Source organism: Rhineura floridana, chromosome 22 (assembly GCF_030035675.1).
Source record: "Rhineura floridana isolate rRhiFlo1 chromosome 22, rRhiFlo1.hap2, whole genome shotgun sequence".
In the NCBI taxonomy this organism is placed as follows: Eukaryota; Metazoa; Chordata; class Lepidosauria; order Squamata; family Rhineuridae; genus Rhineura; species Rhineura floridana.
This window is the reverse complement of record NC_084501.1, coordinates 18,359,077-18,372,567: the sequence shown is the minus strand read 5'-3', so window position 1 is coordinate 18,372,567 and position 13,491 is coordinate 18,359,077. Positions and strand designations below refer to the sequence as shown.

General features: G+C 46.6%; 1 protein-coding gene across 3 annotated transcripts in view; it reads left to right on the top strand.

Moving 5' to 3' along the window:
- The window catches only part of LOC133375209 (lysosomal acid glucosylceramidase-like), a 33,567-nt gene extending 26,590 nt beyond the window's left edge, over positions 1-6,977 (top strand). For all 3 annotated transcript variants that reach the window (XM_061606821.1, XM_061606822.1, XM_061606820.1), the window contains 4 exons: positions 3,230-3,457; positions 4,060-4,223; positions 4,746-4,871; positions 5,745-6,977. In XM_061606821.1, coding sequence (XP_061462805.1) covers positions 3,230-3,457; positions 4,060-4,223; positions 4,746-4,871; positions 5,745-5,847 — 621 coding nt within the window. In that variant the 3' untranslated portion in view covers positions 5,848-6,977. The remainder of the gene's footprint in view (positions 1-3,229; positions 3,458-4,059; positions 4,224-4,745; positions 4,872-5,744) is intronic.
- Positions 6,978-13,491: the final 6,514 nt, after the last annotated feature.

Below are 13,491 nucleotides of genomic sequence, written 5' to 3'. Positions count from 1 at the left end.
TTATTTGGATCCATACCAATCGGGTTTCAGGACTGGACATGGTACTGAAACAGCCTTGGTCGTTCTGGTGGATGATTTGAGGAGGGCATTAGACGGGGGAGAATTCACCTTTCTTGTCCTCCTCGATCTCTCAGCGGCTTTTGATACTGTTGACCACAGTATCCTTTTACATCGCCTGGAGGGGTTGGGAATAGGAGGCACTGTATTGCAGTGGTTCCGTTCCTTTCTCTCCAATAGGTACCAACAGGTAGCATTGGGGGAAGAGGTTTCAGACACTTGGCCTCTCAATTGTGGTGTGCCACAGGGCTCTATCCTCTCTCCCATGCTATTTAATATCTATATGAAGCCGCTGGGGACAATCATTAGGAGATTTGGGCTGCAGTGTCACCAATATGCGGATGACACTCAGCTCTATCTCTCGTTTAAATCTTCACCAGAGTCAGCTGTGGAGACCATGTCCAAGTGCCTGGAATCCGTGAGTGGATGGATGGGAAGGAACAGGTTGAAGCTGAATCCCGATAAGACCGAGGTGCTACTCGTGGGAGACAGAGGAAGGTTGGGAGATATTGACTTGATGTTCGATGGGGTGAGACTGCCCCTAAAGGACCAGGTCCGCAGCCTTGGGGTTGTTCTTGATTCCAAGCTGTCCATGGAGGCTCAGATTTCGGCAGTGAGTCGGGCAGCTTGGTATCAATTACACCTCATTCGTAGACTGCAGCCCTACCTTCCTGCTCATCAGCTCCCACTGGTAGTACACGCCCTGGTCACCTCTCGTTTGGATTACTGTGATGCACTCTACGTGGGGCTACCCTTGAAAACGGTCCGGAAATTACAACTTATACAAAATGCAGCGGCTCGACTACTTACAAACTGTCGCCACCGGGAGCATATCACCCCAGTGCTGTTCGACCTGCACTGGCTCCCAGTTGTTTTCCGGGCCCAATTCAAGGTGTTGGTATTAACCTTTAAATCCCTACACGGTCTCGGCCCAGTTTATCTGATGGAGCGCCTCCAATGCCACCAATTATGCCGCCCCACAAGATCAGCCACACAGGGCCTTCTCTCAGTCCCGCCAACGAAAACAGCTAGGCTGGTGGGGACTAGAGAGAGGGCCTTCTCAGTGGCGGCCCCCACTCTCTGGAACTCCCTCCCGTATGATCTCCGCCATGCCCCTTCCCTGAATGTATTCCGCCAGGCCTTGAAGACCTGGCTTTTCAGACAGGCCTTCGGGACTTCCGGGGAGGGTTAATCTCTACGACAAATTGCCTATTACTCTGAACTGTCTTTGTCTATTGTTTTTATCGTTTGTATTGTATTATGATGATGTATTTTATTGTAACTGAGATGTACGTCGCCTAGAGTGGCCATTGGCCAGATAGGCGACACATAAATTAAATTATTATTATTATTATTATTATTATTCCCCATCCCTGCTGCAGACGGTAACTCAGTGGGAGTGCAGCAGAATCCTCTAGGAGGGATGGAGACCCTTTGGTGGCCTTCCAGCTGTGGCCTGTTGCTGGACTGCAAACTCCTGTCGTTCCTTACCACTGGCTGTGCTCGCTGGGGCTGATGGGAGGTGGAGTCCAGTAGCATCTTTTCCTATCCCTGATACAAAAAGATCCTGCTCCGCATCTCAGAAGCTAATGTGTGGGTCAGAACTTAGGGGGCCTCCATTCATCCTTTTTTTATTGGGGATTCATTGCGATTTGTGCTCATGGTGGTATCGGGGCGATTATGTACACGATCCTACTTTCAATACTGTTTGCGCCTGCAAAACCTTTGGAGCACTGTTTCGCTTCCAGTCGTTGCATGCCCTGTGACGCCCTGCTGAAAATCTGTAGTTTTTTGCACCACCGATGCCCTGGGTTAATTTCCCCCCCACACTTTTGTTGCGCTGTAGCATTATCGCACAGACGGCAATCATGCAGAAACATGGGGGAACCAGGAGAAGTGGAATGATGTGCGGATGGTCCAGCATCAACCCACCGCTAATGCGCTACGATTGCATCAATGACACGTTGCAGAATGCATCCGCAAAAACAGCAACGCTAATCTGGAGGACCCCTTAGTTATCCTTTGTCTTGGGCACTTCTCAAATATCCTGACAAACGTCTTTGTTTGTTTTAAAAAGAAGGATCAAAATACTTTTTTGGGATAAAAAAATATAAATAGAAAAAAATGGAATAAAACCATGTTTAAATGCTAATTTTTGTACACTAAAAAATAGATTTCAGAATCAGTGCAAAAACAGGACGGGATGAGTTTATGAGTGAAAACATGCAAAAGCGAGATGGATTGGCTGAGAGTTGTAGCTCTTGGTCCATGTTTATGAACATGGTTAACTTGGGTCCATTAATTTCAGTGGGATTACCCTGAGTAAAACTTACCTGAAAACTACTCTTGATTTTTTTCATCCCTGTTGTCCCCCTGCAAGCCCATTTTATTTTATTTTCACAACAACCTTGTATTGTAGGTCAAGCAGAGAGAGAGAGAGAGAGAGAGAGTATGTGAGTGTTAGAGACTGGCCCAAGATCACTTAGGGAGTTTCGACGCATACAGAGGGCAATCCTATATATGTCTACTAAAACATACTGAGTTGAGTGGAATTGACTTCCAGGTAAGTGTGAACTCGATTGTGGCCTAGATAGCGATTTGAACCCAGATCTCTTTGGTCTTCGTCTGACCCACAATCCCTACAGCAGGGTTCCCAAATCTTTTCCCCCACGGACCACTTGAAAATTGCTGACAGTCTTGGCAGACTGCTGCATGATTTTTCAGCCTGTCGTAGCCGCTGTAACACGCCGTGCTCGGTGGTGTATGATTTTCTAATTCCTTGGAATTCAGATTGGAATACAATGAAATAAAATACAAGAAATACAGGATGCAATAAAAATACAATTAAAAATGAATGTGTTTACTGTGGCTCTGCCGGGGACCACCTGAATGAAGCTCATGGAACACTGGTTGTCCACGGACCACAGCTTGGGAACATCTGCGCTACGGCACAGTGACTCAATTGATGACCTCTAAGGACCCAAGTAGCTTGATTGGCTCTCTGCTGTGCTCTACCCCTTGCCACCGTGGCTGGTTACTGCCATTTCTCTCTCTCTCTCTCTCTCTCTCTCTCCCCCCCCCCTCTTCTGCTGTATATAAACTCCCCTCTCAATTTGATGGCTCCGTCCCACAGGGACTGAACTCTTTACGTTTGTTTCTGTGCTCTGCCAAGGTGCTGAGTGAGGACAGCAAGGCTCGGCATTACGTCCACGGCATTGGCTTGCATTGGTACCTTGACTTCATCGCCCCCATCACCGACACAGTGGCGACCACCAGTCAGCTTTTCCCAGATTACTTCTTGCTCTCCACTGAAGCCTGTACTGGGTCACACTTTTGGGAGAGGGACGTGATCCTTGGCTCCTGGGACCGGGGGAACGCGTACAGTCGCAGCATCCTGGCGGTATGATGGCGGGAAGGGGACCGTTTTGGCCTGTCGTGATCCTCTTGTTCTCCCTTCTGCTCCTCCTAAGCCTGACCCTTTCCCCGCCACCTTCCCCTAGAACCTCTCATAGCCCCCTTTCCTCCATTGCACTCCTCCTAAGCCTGACCCTTTCCCTGCCGCCTCCCCCTAGAACCTCTCATAGCCCCCTTTCCTCCATTCCACTCCTCCTAAGCCTGACCCTTTCCCTGCCACCGCCCCGCTAGAACCTCTCATAGCCCCCGATCCTCCATTCCACTCCTCCTGACTGACCCTTTCCCTACTGCCTCCCCCTAGAACCTCTCATAGCCCCCTTTCCTCCATTCCACTCCTCCTAAGCCTGACCCTTTCCCTGCCGCCTCCCCTCTAAAACCTTTCATAGCCCCTGATCCTCCATTCCACTCCTCCTGACTGACCCTTTCCCTACCGCCTCCCCCTAGAACCTCTCATAGCCCCCTTTCCTCCATTCCACTCCTCCTAAGCCTGACCCTTTCCCTGCCGCCTCCCCTCTAAAACCTTTCATAGCCCCTGATCCTCCATTCCACTCCTCCTGACTCACTCTTTCCCTACCGCCTCTCCTTTAGAACCTTAACAACCATGTCACAGGCTGGATTGACTGGAATCTGGCCCTGGACTTGGAAGGGGGCCCCAACTGGGTGGAGAACTTCGTGGACAGCCCGATCATTGTGGATGCAGGCAATGACGTCTTCTACAAGCAGCCCATGTTCTACCACATGGGGCATTTCAGGTGAGGCTATGCCGGCTGGCGACACATTCACTGCCAGCAGTGCTGTAGTGGTTAAAGTGATGGACGGGAACCTGGGAGGCCCAAGTTCAACCCCACCACTTAGGCATGACGCTCACTAGGTGACCTCTCAGCTTACCCTACCTCACAGGGTTGTTGTGAGAATAAAATGGCGATGGAGGGGAATGGTGGCCACCGCCTTGAGCTTCTTGGAGGAAAGGTGAGATATAAAAGTCATAACAGAATAAATGATGCCATTTAAATAAAGGAACCGAACATCAATTCCTCCAGCGGTTAGTATAGTCAGTAAAGTTAAACCAAGTCAAGAAAAATGAATCCAGTTTACATTGTCTTCTCATTCATTTTAACTTATGAGACAATTTCTCTAAGAGTTGGCAATGCTTCTGAAACCAAGGCTCCAGGTCTCATGTTTGAAAATGTCCCGTTCCCCTCCCCCCCAAAATATTTTGCAATAGTGTCTCTCTCTCTCTCTCTCTCTCTCTCTCTCTCTCTCTGTCTCTGTAGCAAGTTCATTCCAGAAGGCTCCCAGCGTATTGGGCTGACGGTCATGCAGAACTGCCTGGGGTGCAGCCTGGAGCACGTGGCCGTGCTTCGCCCCGACGGATCTGCCGTGGTCGTTGTCCTCAACCGGTGAGTGTCAGGCGCACTTAGGGCAAGGGGCGCGAGGCAGATCTTGGAGCCAGGAAGCTGAGAGAGGGGAAACCAGGTGGGCCAGATACAAGGAGGGGGAAAGAGGAGATAATGAGAGGGCAGAGCGCACAAGATGGTTTCTATTAAAGTTTAATTATATTGATTATATTGATAAAGGGAAGCATGGCCTGCGGCTTCTGCTAATATTTGGTTACAGTAATATCGTGGAATGAGGTTGTGATTTTTTTTTTTTTTACATCAAAAGAGTACAGTTAAAATAAGTAAAACATGGCCTCTTTCAAGAAGCCTTTTAAGTTGAGACCTATCCCAGTCTGCATCTGTGCTGGAGTTGCTTTTTAACACGTTCTTAAACTTTCTTTTTTAAAATGTTTTTAATCTTAGAAGATGTTTTGATAGCTTTTTTAAAGTAACATTTTTGAAGATGTTTTGTTTTAATGTGTTTTAAAGTTTGTTTTTATGATGTTTTAATGTTTTTGTGCTTTTGCTTGCCGCCCTGGGCTCCTGCTGGGAGGAAGGGCGGGATATAAATCTATTATTATTATTATTATTATTATTATTATTATTATTATTATTATTATTATTATTATTTAACATGTTTAAAAACTTTAAGAACGTTTAAAAAAACACAGGTATCCTCAAAGCTAATAATTCCTCCTGGGTGTTAATAATGAGAGAGAGAGACGCACCTCACCATGGAGGGCATTCTACAAATGAGGAACCACCACCAAGAGAGCCCTGTTGGAGGGGGGTCAGCGCTAGCCAGGCAGCACCAAAGCAAGTCTTGATGTGTAGTATTTTTTCTTCCTTCTCTCATGTTTTTTTTAAAAGTATTTTCCTTCCTTCCCTCCTCAGCTCTGGGTTCAACGTCTCCTTTGGCATCTCCGACCAGGCTGACCTTATTGTGACCATGATCCCTGCCAACTCCATCCAGACTTATCTGTGGAAGCGCCAGTGAGGACAAGGCCCTGAGTTTTGCACCCATGGGGGGAAGGCGAGAGAATTAGGCCACCCTGAGGAGTGGGGCTGAACTTCACTCAGGTTTTTCCCCCATGCTTGGAAACTGTAGCCTTGTTCAGGATGGTGCATTGTCCACGTCTGGTTTGAGGCCTGTCTTGTTGACTCTTCAGTATAGTGGGCCTAGTGATGGATTTGTCATCGTCCAGGCCTGGTTTGGGTCCTACCTTGTTGACTCTCCGGTACAACGGTTCTATCAGTGGATCTACCATTGACCAGGCCGGGTTGAGACCTACTTCGTTCACTCTCCAGTATAGCAGTTCTAGTGGTGGATCTACCATCGTTCAGACCTGGTTTAGGTCCTACCATGTTGACTCTTTCGGCACAGTGGGCCTACCAATGGATCTACCATTGACCAGGCCTAGTTGAGGCCTTTCTCGTTGACTCTCTGGTATAGCAGGCCTAGTGGGTGTATCTACCATCAGCCAGGCCTGGTTTGCGTCCTACCTTCTTAACTTTCTAATACAATGGAGCTTACCAATGGATCTACCATTTCCCAGGCCTGGTTTGGGGCCTACCTCATTAACTCTCAGTACAGCAGACTGAGCGGCAAAGTCCTTGGCGTGAGAGTATATTTATTCACGTGTCATATCTCTGCTGATAGGCATTTTACTGTATTTGCAATGGCCTATGGCCACAAGCAATATATATTGATTAGTTTGGAAATAATCTATAGAGCCTCACAGCTTCACAGCCTAACCTACCTCACAGGCTTGTTGTGAGGGTAAAACTAACCCCACGTACAAGCTCCTTAGAAGAAGATATGCCTGAGATGTATTCTTCTGATTGTAAAATGTGTTAACCGATTTTGAAATTGTATTTTCATGTTGTTGATGGGCTGGGGAGAGGCCTGAAGAAAACCACTCTACATGTGTTTTCTCGCTCAGCACCAGAAGAGGAACGTGCTGAGGCCAAGCGTGCCCAGACTGCTGGGAAAAAATGAAGAAGGCCCCATTGGATGGGTGCCCAGTCACAAGAGGAGAGCAATATGTTCTCTGTTGCCTGCTGGTTAGGAGCCTGTTTTGTTTTTTTCCTTGCTGGACTGAACTGGCATTAAACAATTTGACAATTTGCCTGTTCTGGGTGTCTCTGTTCCTTATCTGCTAGAGAGCCGTGCAACGCCTCCATCCCTCACAAGTGTCCCCACATCACTTGTGACAAATTTGTTTTAAATGGTTTTTAATAGTGCATTTAATGTTGTTGTGACCCGCCCTGGGACCTTCTGGTGAAGAGGGGGTTAATCATCGTCATCAGTGGGGATGTCCCCAGTTCTTTTCTATTTCAACCTCTTCGAATGCTTCCTGAGAGTGGAGACCTTACAAGCACTCAGTCTATATACCATACATTTCCACCGCACGACTTCCCCCACAGAATCCTGGGATCTGTAGTTTCGTACGGAGGCTGGGAATTGTAGCTCTGTGAGGGAGGAAACTACAGTTCCCAGGATTCTGTGGGGGAAGTTGTGCCCTTCAAATGTATGCTGTGCATGCAGCATCTGTCACGGCTGTTCTACTTTCACTGCCAGTGGAATAGGAACTCTGCTTTCAAATTTCTGGGATCCGAGTAAGATTTTGTTGGCCGGTGGTCAGTCCACCTTCCCTCAGATCCTAATATTGAGGGGGGTTGATTTCCACAGGGGCCACGGTGTGCGCGCTGTTGGCATTAGGCCGTACTGCCTAAGGATGTTTTGATGTGCCATATCTGTATCATTTATAAATGACAAGAATACTGTCTTTTTTGGTGCACCATAACTTTGATGAATTAATCCGTATAGATGGGCAGTGCTGGAGAGAAATTCACAGGCAAAAAATCTGTAGGGTAAGCCCAACCAAGAGGTGTTTTAATCCAGGGATGGGAAACGTCGGGGTCAGGGCCCAAATGTGGCCCTCTGAACTCTACGCAGGTCACATCTCTCTGTAGCTGTGCTCCACACTTTCCTTGAGTGCTTTTGCCTGGCCGGCATGCCAGATGTTGTTGGACTACAACTCCCATCATCCTCAGGCAGCATGGTCAATAGTGAGGGATGATGGGAATTGTAGTCCACCATCATCTGGGGACCCAAAGTTGAAGAACAATGATCTAAACAACTTCAAATCTGTGACGACAGCTATCGCTTCACCTCCGAATTGTCTCTTCTTTTGGCTAAAACAAATCCCAACTTCTTCAACCTTTTCCTCATATGACTTGTTCTACAGCCCCCCCCCTTTGTCACCCTCCTCGGAAGACATTCCAGTTAAATCGTCGTCTTAAACTGTAGACCTTTAATCCCAGTACGTCAACTGGGCCTGTTACTGGATTACAGCCAACTAACTTATACTCACAGGAGACCCCATGAAATTAATAGATCAAAGTTAGGCATGTTTCTTAATTTCAATGGGTCTACTCTCAGGAGTTGTAGCACTGCATATAACCTATTATAATTATATGCTGCTTAATGCCAAACCTATGACAAGAGGCTACTATAAGGACAGAATATGGAGAAACTGATTGGTTCCCAGTTGGAAAGGGTGTGACACAGGGGTGTATTTTATCACCCTATTTATTTAATCTATATGCAGAACATATCATACGGAAAGCAGGATTGGACCAAGGAAGGAGGTCTGAAAATTGGAGGGAGAAATATCAATAATTTAAGATATGCAGACGATACCATGCTACCAGCAGAAATGAATGCTATTGAAAGTTAAAGAGGAAAGCACAAAAGCACTACAGCTGAATGTCAAAAAGACTAAAGTAATGACAACAGAAGATTTATGTAACTTTATAGTTGACAATGAGGACATTGAACTTGTCAAGGATTATCAATACCTTGGCACAGACTATTGTAACCAAAATGGAGACAATAGTCAAGAAATCAGAAGAAGGCTAGGACTGGGGAGGGCAGCTATGAGGGAACTAGAAAAGGTCCTCAAATGCAAAGATGTATCACTGAACACTAAAGTCAGGATCATTCAGACATGGTATTCCCGATCTCTATGTATGGATGTGAAAGTTGGACAGTGAAAACAGCAGATAAGAGAAAAATCTACTCATTTGACATGTGGTGTTGGAGGAGAGCTTTGCGCATACCATGGACTGCGAAAGAGACAAAAAATTGGGTGTTAGACCAAATTAAACCAGAACTGTCACTAGAAGCTAAAATAATGAAACTGAGGTTATTATACTTTGGATACATCATGAGAAGTCATGATTCACTAGAAAAGACAATAATGCTGGGAAAAACAGAAGGGAGTAGAAAAAGAGGAAGGCCAAACAGGAGATGGATTGATTCCATAAAGGAAGCCACAGGCCTGAACTTACAAGATCTGAACAAGGTGGTTTATAACAGATGCTCTTGGAGGTCACTGATTCATAGGGTCACCATAAGTCGTAATCTAGCTCCACGAGCTAGATGGAGCCCCATCTGACGAAGCGTCAAGGCCCCAGCTGACAAAGCGTCAAGGTGAGTTAAGCAGCAGAGCGAGTTCGGCAGCAGGGCAAGGAGGCCAGGGCCCCCCACTCTGCCCGTCTGTTCCCTGACCTCAACTAAACCTCAGTCTCCAACCCATTGACGTAATAAACCTTAAACAAAACTATGCAGGTAAGAAGCCAGCAGGGGTGTGGGGGCTTTCCAGTGTTTTGCACCGCCTGCAGCATGTACGACTATCTGCCTGTTGGACAGAAGTCGTGGGTGTGCTCTCGGTGCAATGAGCTCCTGGCTCTCCGGGAACGACTTCATTTCCTTGAGGCCAAGGTGGTGGACCTGGAAAAGCTGAGAGAGGCAGAGAGGTGTGTGGAGGAGGCCTTCAGGGACGTTATAGCTGTGTCCCACTCCAACGATGATAGCTCTTCTGCTATCATGGAGAACGATGGTCTCGGGGAAGAAGAGCATCCAACTGAGGAAGAGGGAAACGATCCCTTAGAAGGGACCCATTCCTTGGGGGATGAGCAGCTATCCTCTCGTGCCGAGGATATATCTCCAGGGAGTGGAGGGATCCTTGTAGTGGGTGATTCGATCATTAGGAACATAGACAGTGGGGTGTGTGATGGGAGTGTAGACTGCAAGGTGTTTTGCCTGCCTGGTGCGAAGGTTGCGGATATCGCCCATCGTTTAGATAGTTTGGTAGACAGTGCTGGGAAGGAGTCAGTTGTCGTGGTGCACGTTGGCACCAACGACATGGGGAAATGCAGCCGTGAGGTTCTGGAAGCAAAATTTAGGTTGCTAGGTAGGATGCTGAAAGCCAGGACCTCCAAGGTGGCTTTCTCTGAAATGCTACCGGTTCCACGCGCAGGACCAGCCAGACAGGCCCAGCTTTGCAGTCTCAATGCATGGATGAGACGATGGTGTCGGGTGGAAGGGTTCGGATTTGTTAGGCACTGGGGAACATTTTGGGACAAGCCGGGCCTGTACAAAAGGGACGGGCTCCACTTGAACCAGAATGGAACCAGACTGCTGGCACTTAAAATTAAAAAGGTAGCAGAGCAGCTTTTAAACTGACTGAGGGGGGAAACCCAACAGGAGCTGAGAAAGGTCCGGTTCGGAATAAACCTCCCCCCTGGGATAAAAACCAAAGAAATGATGAAATTTTAAAAGGGGTAGGCCTAGAAGTAGGCATTGTGAGAGCAGGGGCACAGGATATAAATTCAGAAGAGCAAAATTACCACAGGCCTAACCACAAGTGCCAAAGACACTTGAAGAGAGACACTGCTTACAAGTGCCTGTACGCTAATGCTAGGAGCCTCCGAACCAAGATGGGAGAACTGGAGTGCTTGGTCTTAGAGGAGAGCATTGATATAGTGAGCATAACCGAGACCTGGTGGAATGGAGAAAACCAGTGGGATACGGTTATCCCTGGATATAAACTATATCGGAAGGACAGGGAAGGACGTATTGGTGGCGGAGTCGCTCTATACGTGAAAGAAGGCATTGAATCCAGCAAGCTCGAAACCCCAAAAGAGGCAGACTCCTCCACAGAATCGTTGTGGGTGGTGATACTGTGCCCCAGGAGGAACTTAATACTGGGAACGATCTATCGTCCCCCTGATCAAAATGCTCAGGGAGACCTTGAGATGAGATATGAAATTGAGGAAGCATCCAAACTAGGAAAGGTGGTAGTAATGGGTGACTTCAACTACCCGGACATAGACTGGCTGCATATGTGTTCCAGTCATGACAAAGAAGCAAAGTTTCTAGATATTCTAAATGACTATTCCCTAGACCAGTTGGTCATGGAACCGACCAGAGGGACGGCAACCCTGGACTTAATCCTCAGTGGGGACCGGGACCTGGTGCGAGATGTAAGTGTTGTTGAACCGATTGGGAGCAGTGACCACAGTGCTATTAAATTAAACATACATGTAACTGGCCAATTGCCAAGAAAATCCAACACGGTCACATTTGACTTCAAAAGAGGAAACTTCACAAAAATGAGGGGATTGGTAAAAAGAAAGCTGAAAAACAAAGTCCAGAGGGTCACATCACTCGAAAATGCTTGGAAGTTGTTTAAAAACACTATATTAGAAGCTCAACTGGAGTGCATACCGCAGATCAGAAAAGGTACCGCCAGGGCCAAGAAGATGCCAGCATGGTTAACGAGCAAAGTCAAGGAAGCTCTTAGAGGCAAAAAGTCTTCCTTCAGAAAATGGAAGTCTTGTCCGAATGAAGAAAATAAAAAAGAACACAAACTCTGGCAAAAGAAATGCAAGAAGACAATAAGGGATGCTAAAAAAGAATTTGAGGAGCACATTGCTAAGAACATAAAAACCAGCAACAAAAAATTCTATAAATACATTCAAAGCAGGAGACCATCTAGGGAGACAATTGGACCCTTGGATGATAAGGGAGTCAAAGGTGTACTAAAGAACGATAAGGAGATTGCAGAGAAGCTAAATAAATTCTTTGCATCTGTCTTCACAGTGGAAGATATAGGGCAGATCCGTGAACCTGAACTAACATTTGCAGGAAGGGATTCTGAGGAACTAAGACAAATAGTGGTAACGAGAGAGGAAGTTCTAAGCTTAATGGACAATATAAAAACTGACAAATCACCGGGCCCGGATGGCATCCACCCGAGAGTTCTCAAAGAACTCAAAGGTGAAATTGCTGATCTGCTAACTAAAATATGTAACTTGTCCCTCGGGTCCTCCTCCGTGCCTGAGGACTGGAAAGTGGCAAATGTAACGCCAATCTTCAAAAAGGGATCCAGAGGGGATCCCGGAAATTACAGGCCAGTTAGCTTAACTTCTGTCCCTGGAAAACTGGTAGAAAGTATTATTAAAGCTAGATTAACTAAGCACATAGAAGAACAAGCCTTGCTGAAGCAGAGCCAGCATGGCTTCTGCAAGGGAAAGTCCTGTCTCAGTAACCTATTAGAATTCTTTGAGAGTGTCAACAAGCATATAGATAGAGGTGATCCAGTGGACATAGTGTACTTAGACTTTCAAAAAGCGTTTGACAAGGTACCTCACCAAAGGCTTCTGAGGAAGCTTAGCAGTCATGGAATAAGAGGAGAGGTCCTCTTGTGGATAAGGAATTGGTTAAGAAGCAGAAAGCAGAGAGTAGGAATAAACGGACAGTTCTCCCAATGGAGGGCTGTAGAAAGTGGAGTCCCTCAAGGATCGGTATTGGGACCTGTACTTTTCAACTTGTTCATTAATGACCTGGAGTTAGGAGTGAGCAGTGAAGTGGCCAAGTTTGCTGACGACACTAAATTGTTCAGGGTTGTTAAAACAAAAAGGGATTGCGAAGAGCTCCAAAAAGACCTCTCCAAACTGAGTGAATGGGCGGAAAAATGGCAAATGCAATTCAATATAAACAAGTGTAAAATTATGCATATTGGAGCAAAAAATCTGAATTTCACATATACGCTCATGGGGTCTGAACTGGCGGTGACCGACCAGGAGAGAGACCTCGGGGTTGTAGTGGACAGCACGATGAAATGTCGACCCAGTGTGCGGCAGCTGTGAAAAAGGCAAATTCCATGCTAGCAATAATTAGGAAAGGTATTGAAAACAAAACAGCCGATATCATAATGCCGTTGTATAAATCTATGGTGCGGCCGCATTTGGAATACTGTGTACAGTTCTGGTCGCCTCATCTCAAAAAGGATATTATAGAGTTGGAAAAGGTTCAGAAGAGGGCAACCAGAATGATCAAGGGGATGGAGCGACTCCCTTACGAGGAAAGGTTGCAGCATTTGGGGCTTTTTAGTTTAGAGAAAAGGCGGGTCAGAGGAGACATGATAGAAGTGTATAAAATTATGCATGGCATTGAGAAAGTGGATAGAGAAAAGTTCTTCTCCCTCTCTCATAATACTAGAACTCGTGGACATTCAAAGAAGCTGAATGTTGGAAGATTCAGGACAGACAAAAGGAAGTACTTCTTTACTCAGCGCATAGTTAAACTATGGAATTTGCTCCCACAAGATGCAGTAATGGCCACCAGCTTGGATGGCTTTAAAAGAAGATTAGACAAATTCATGGAGGACAGGGCTATCAATGGCTACTAGCCATGATGGCTGTGCTGTGCCACCCTAGTCAGAGGCAGCATGCTTCTGAAAACCAGTTGCCGGAAGCCTCAGGAGGGGAGAGTGTTCTTGCACTCGGG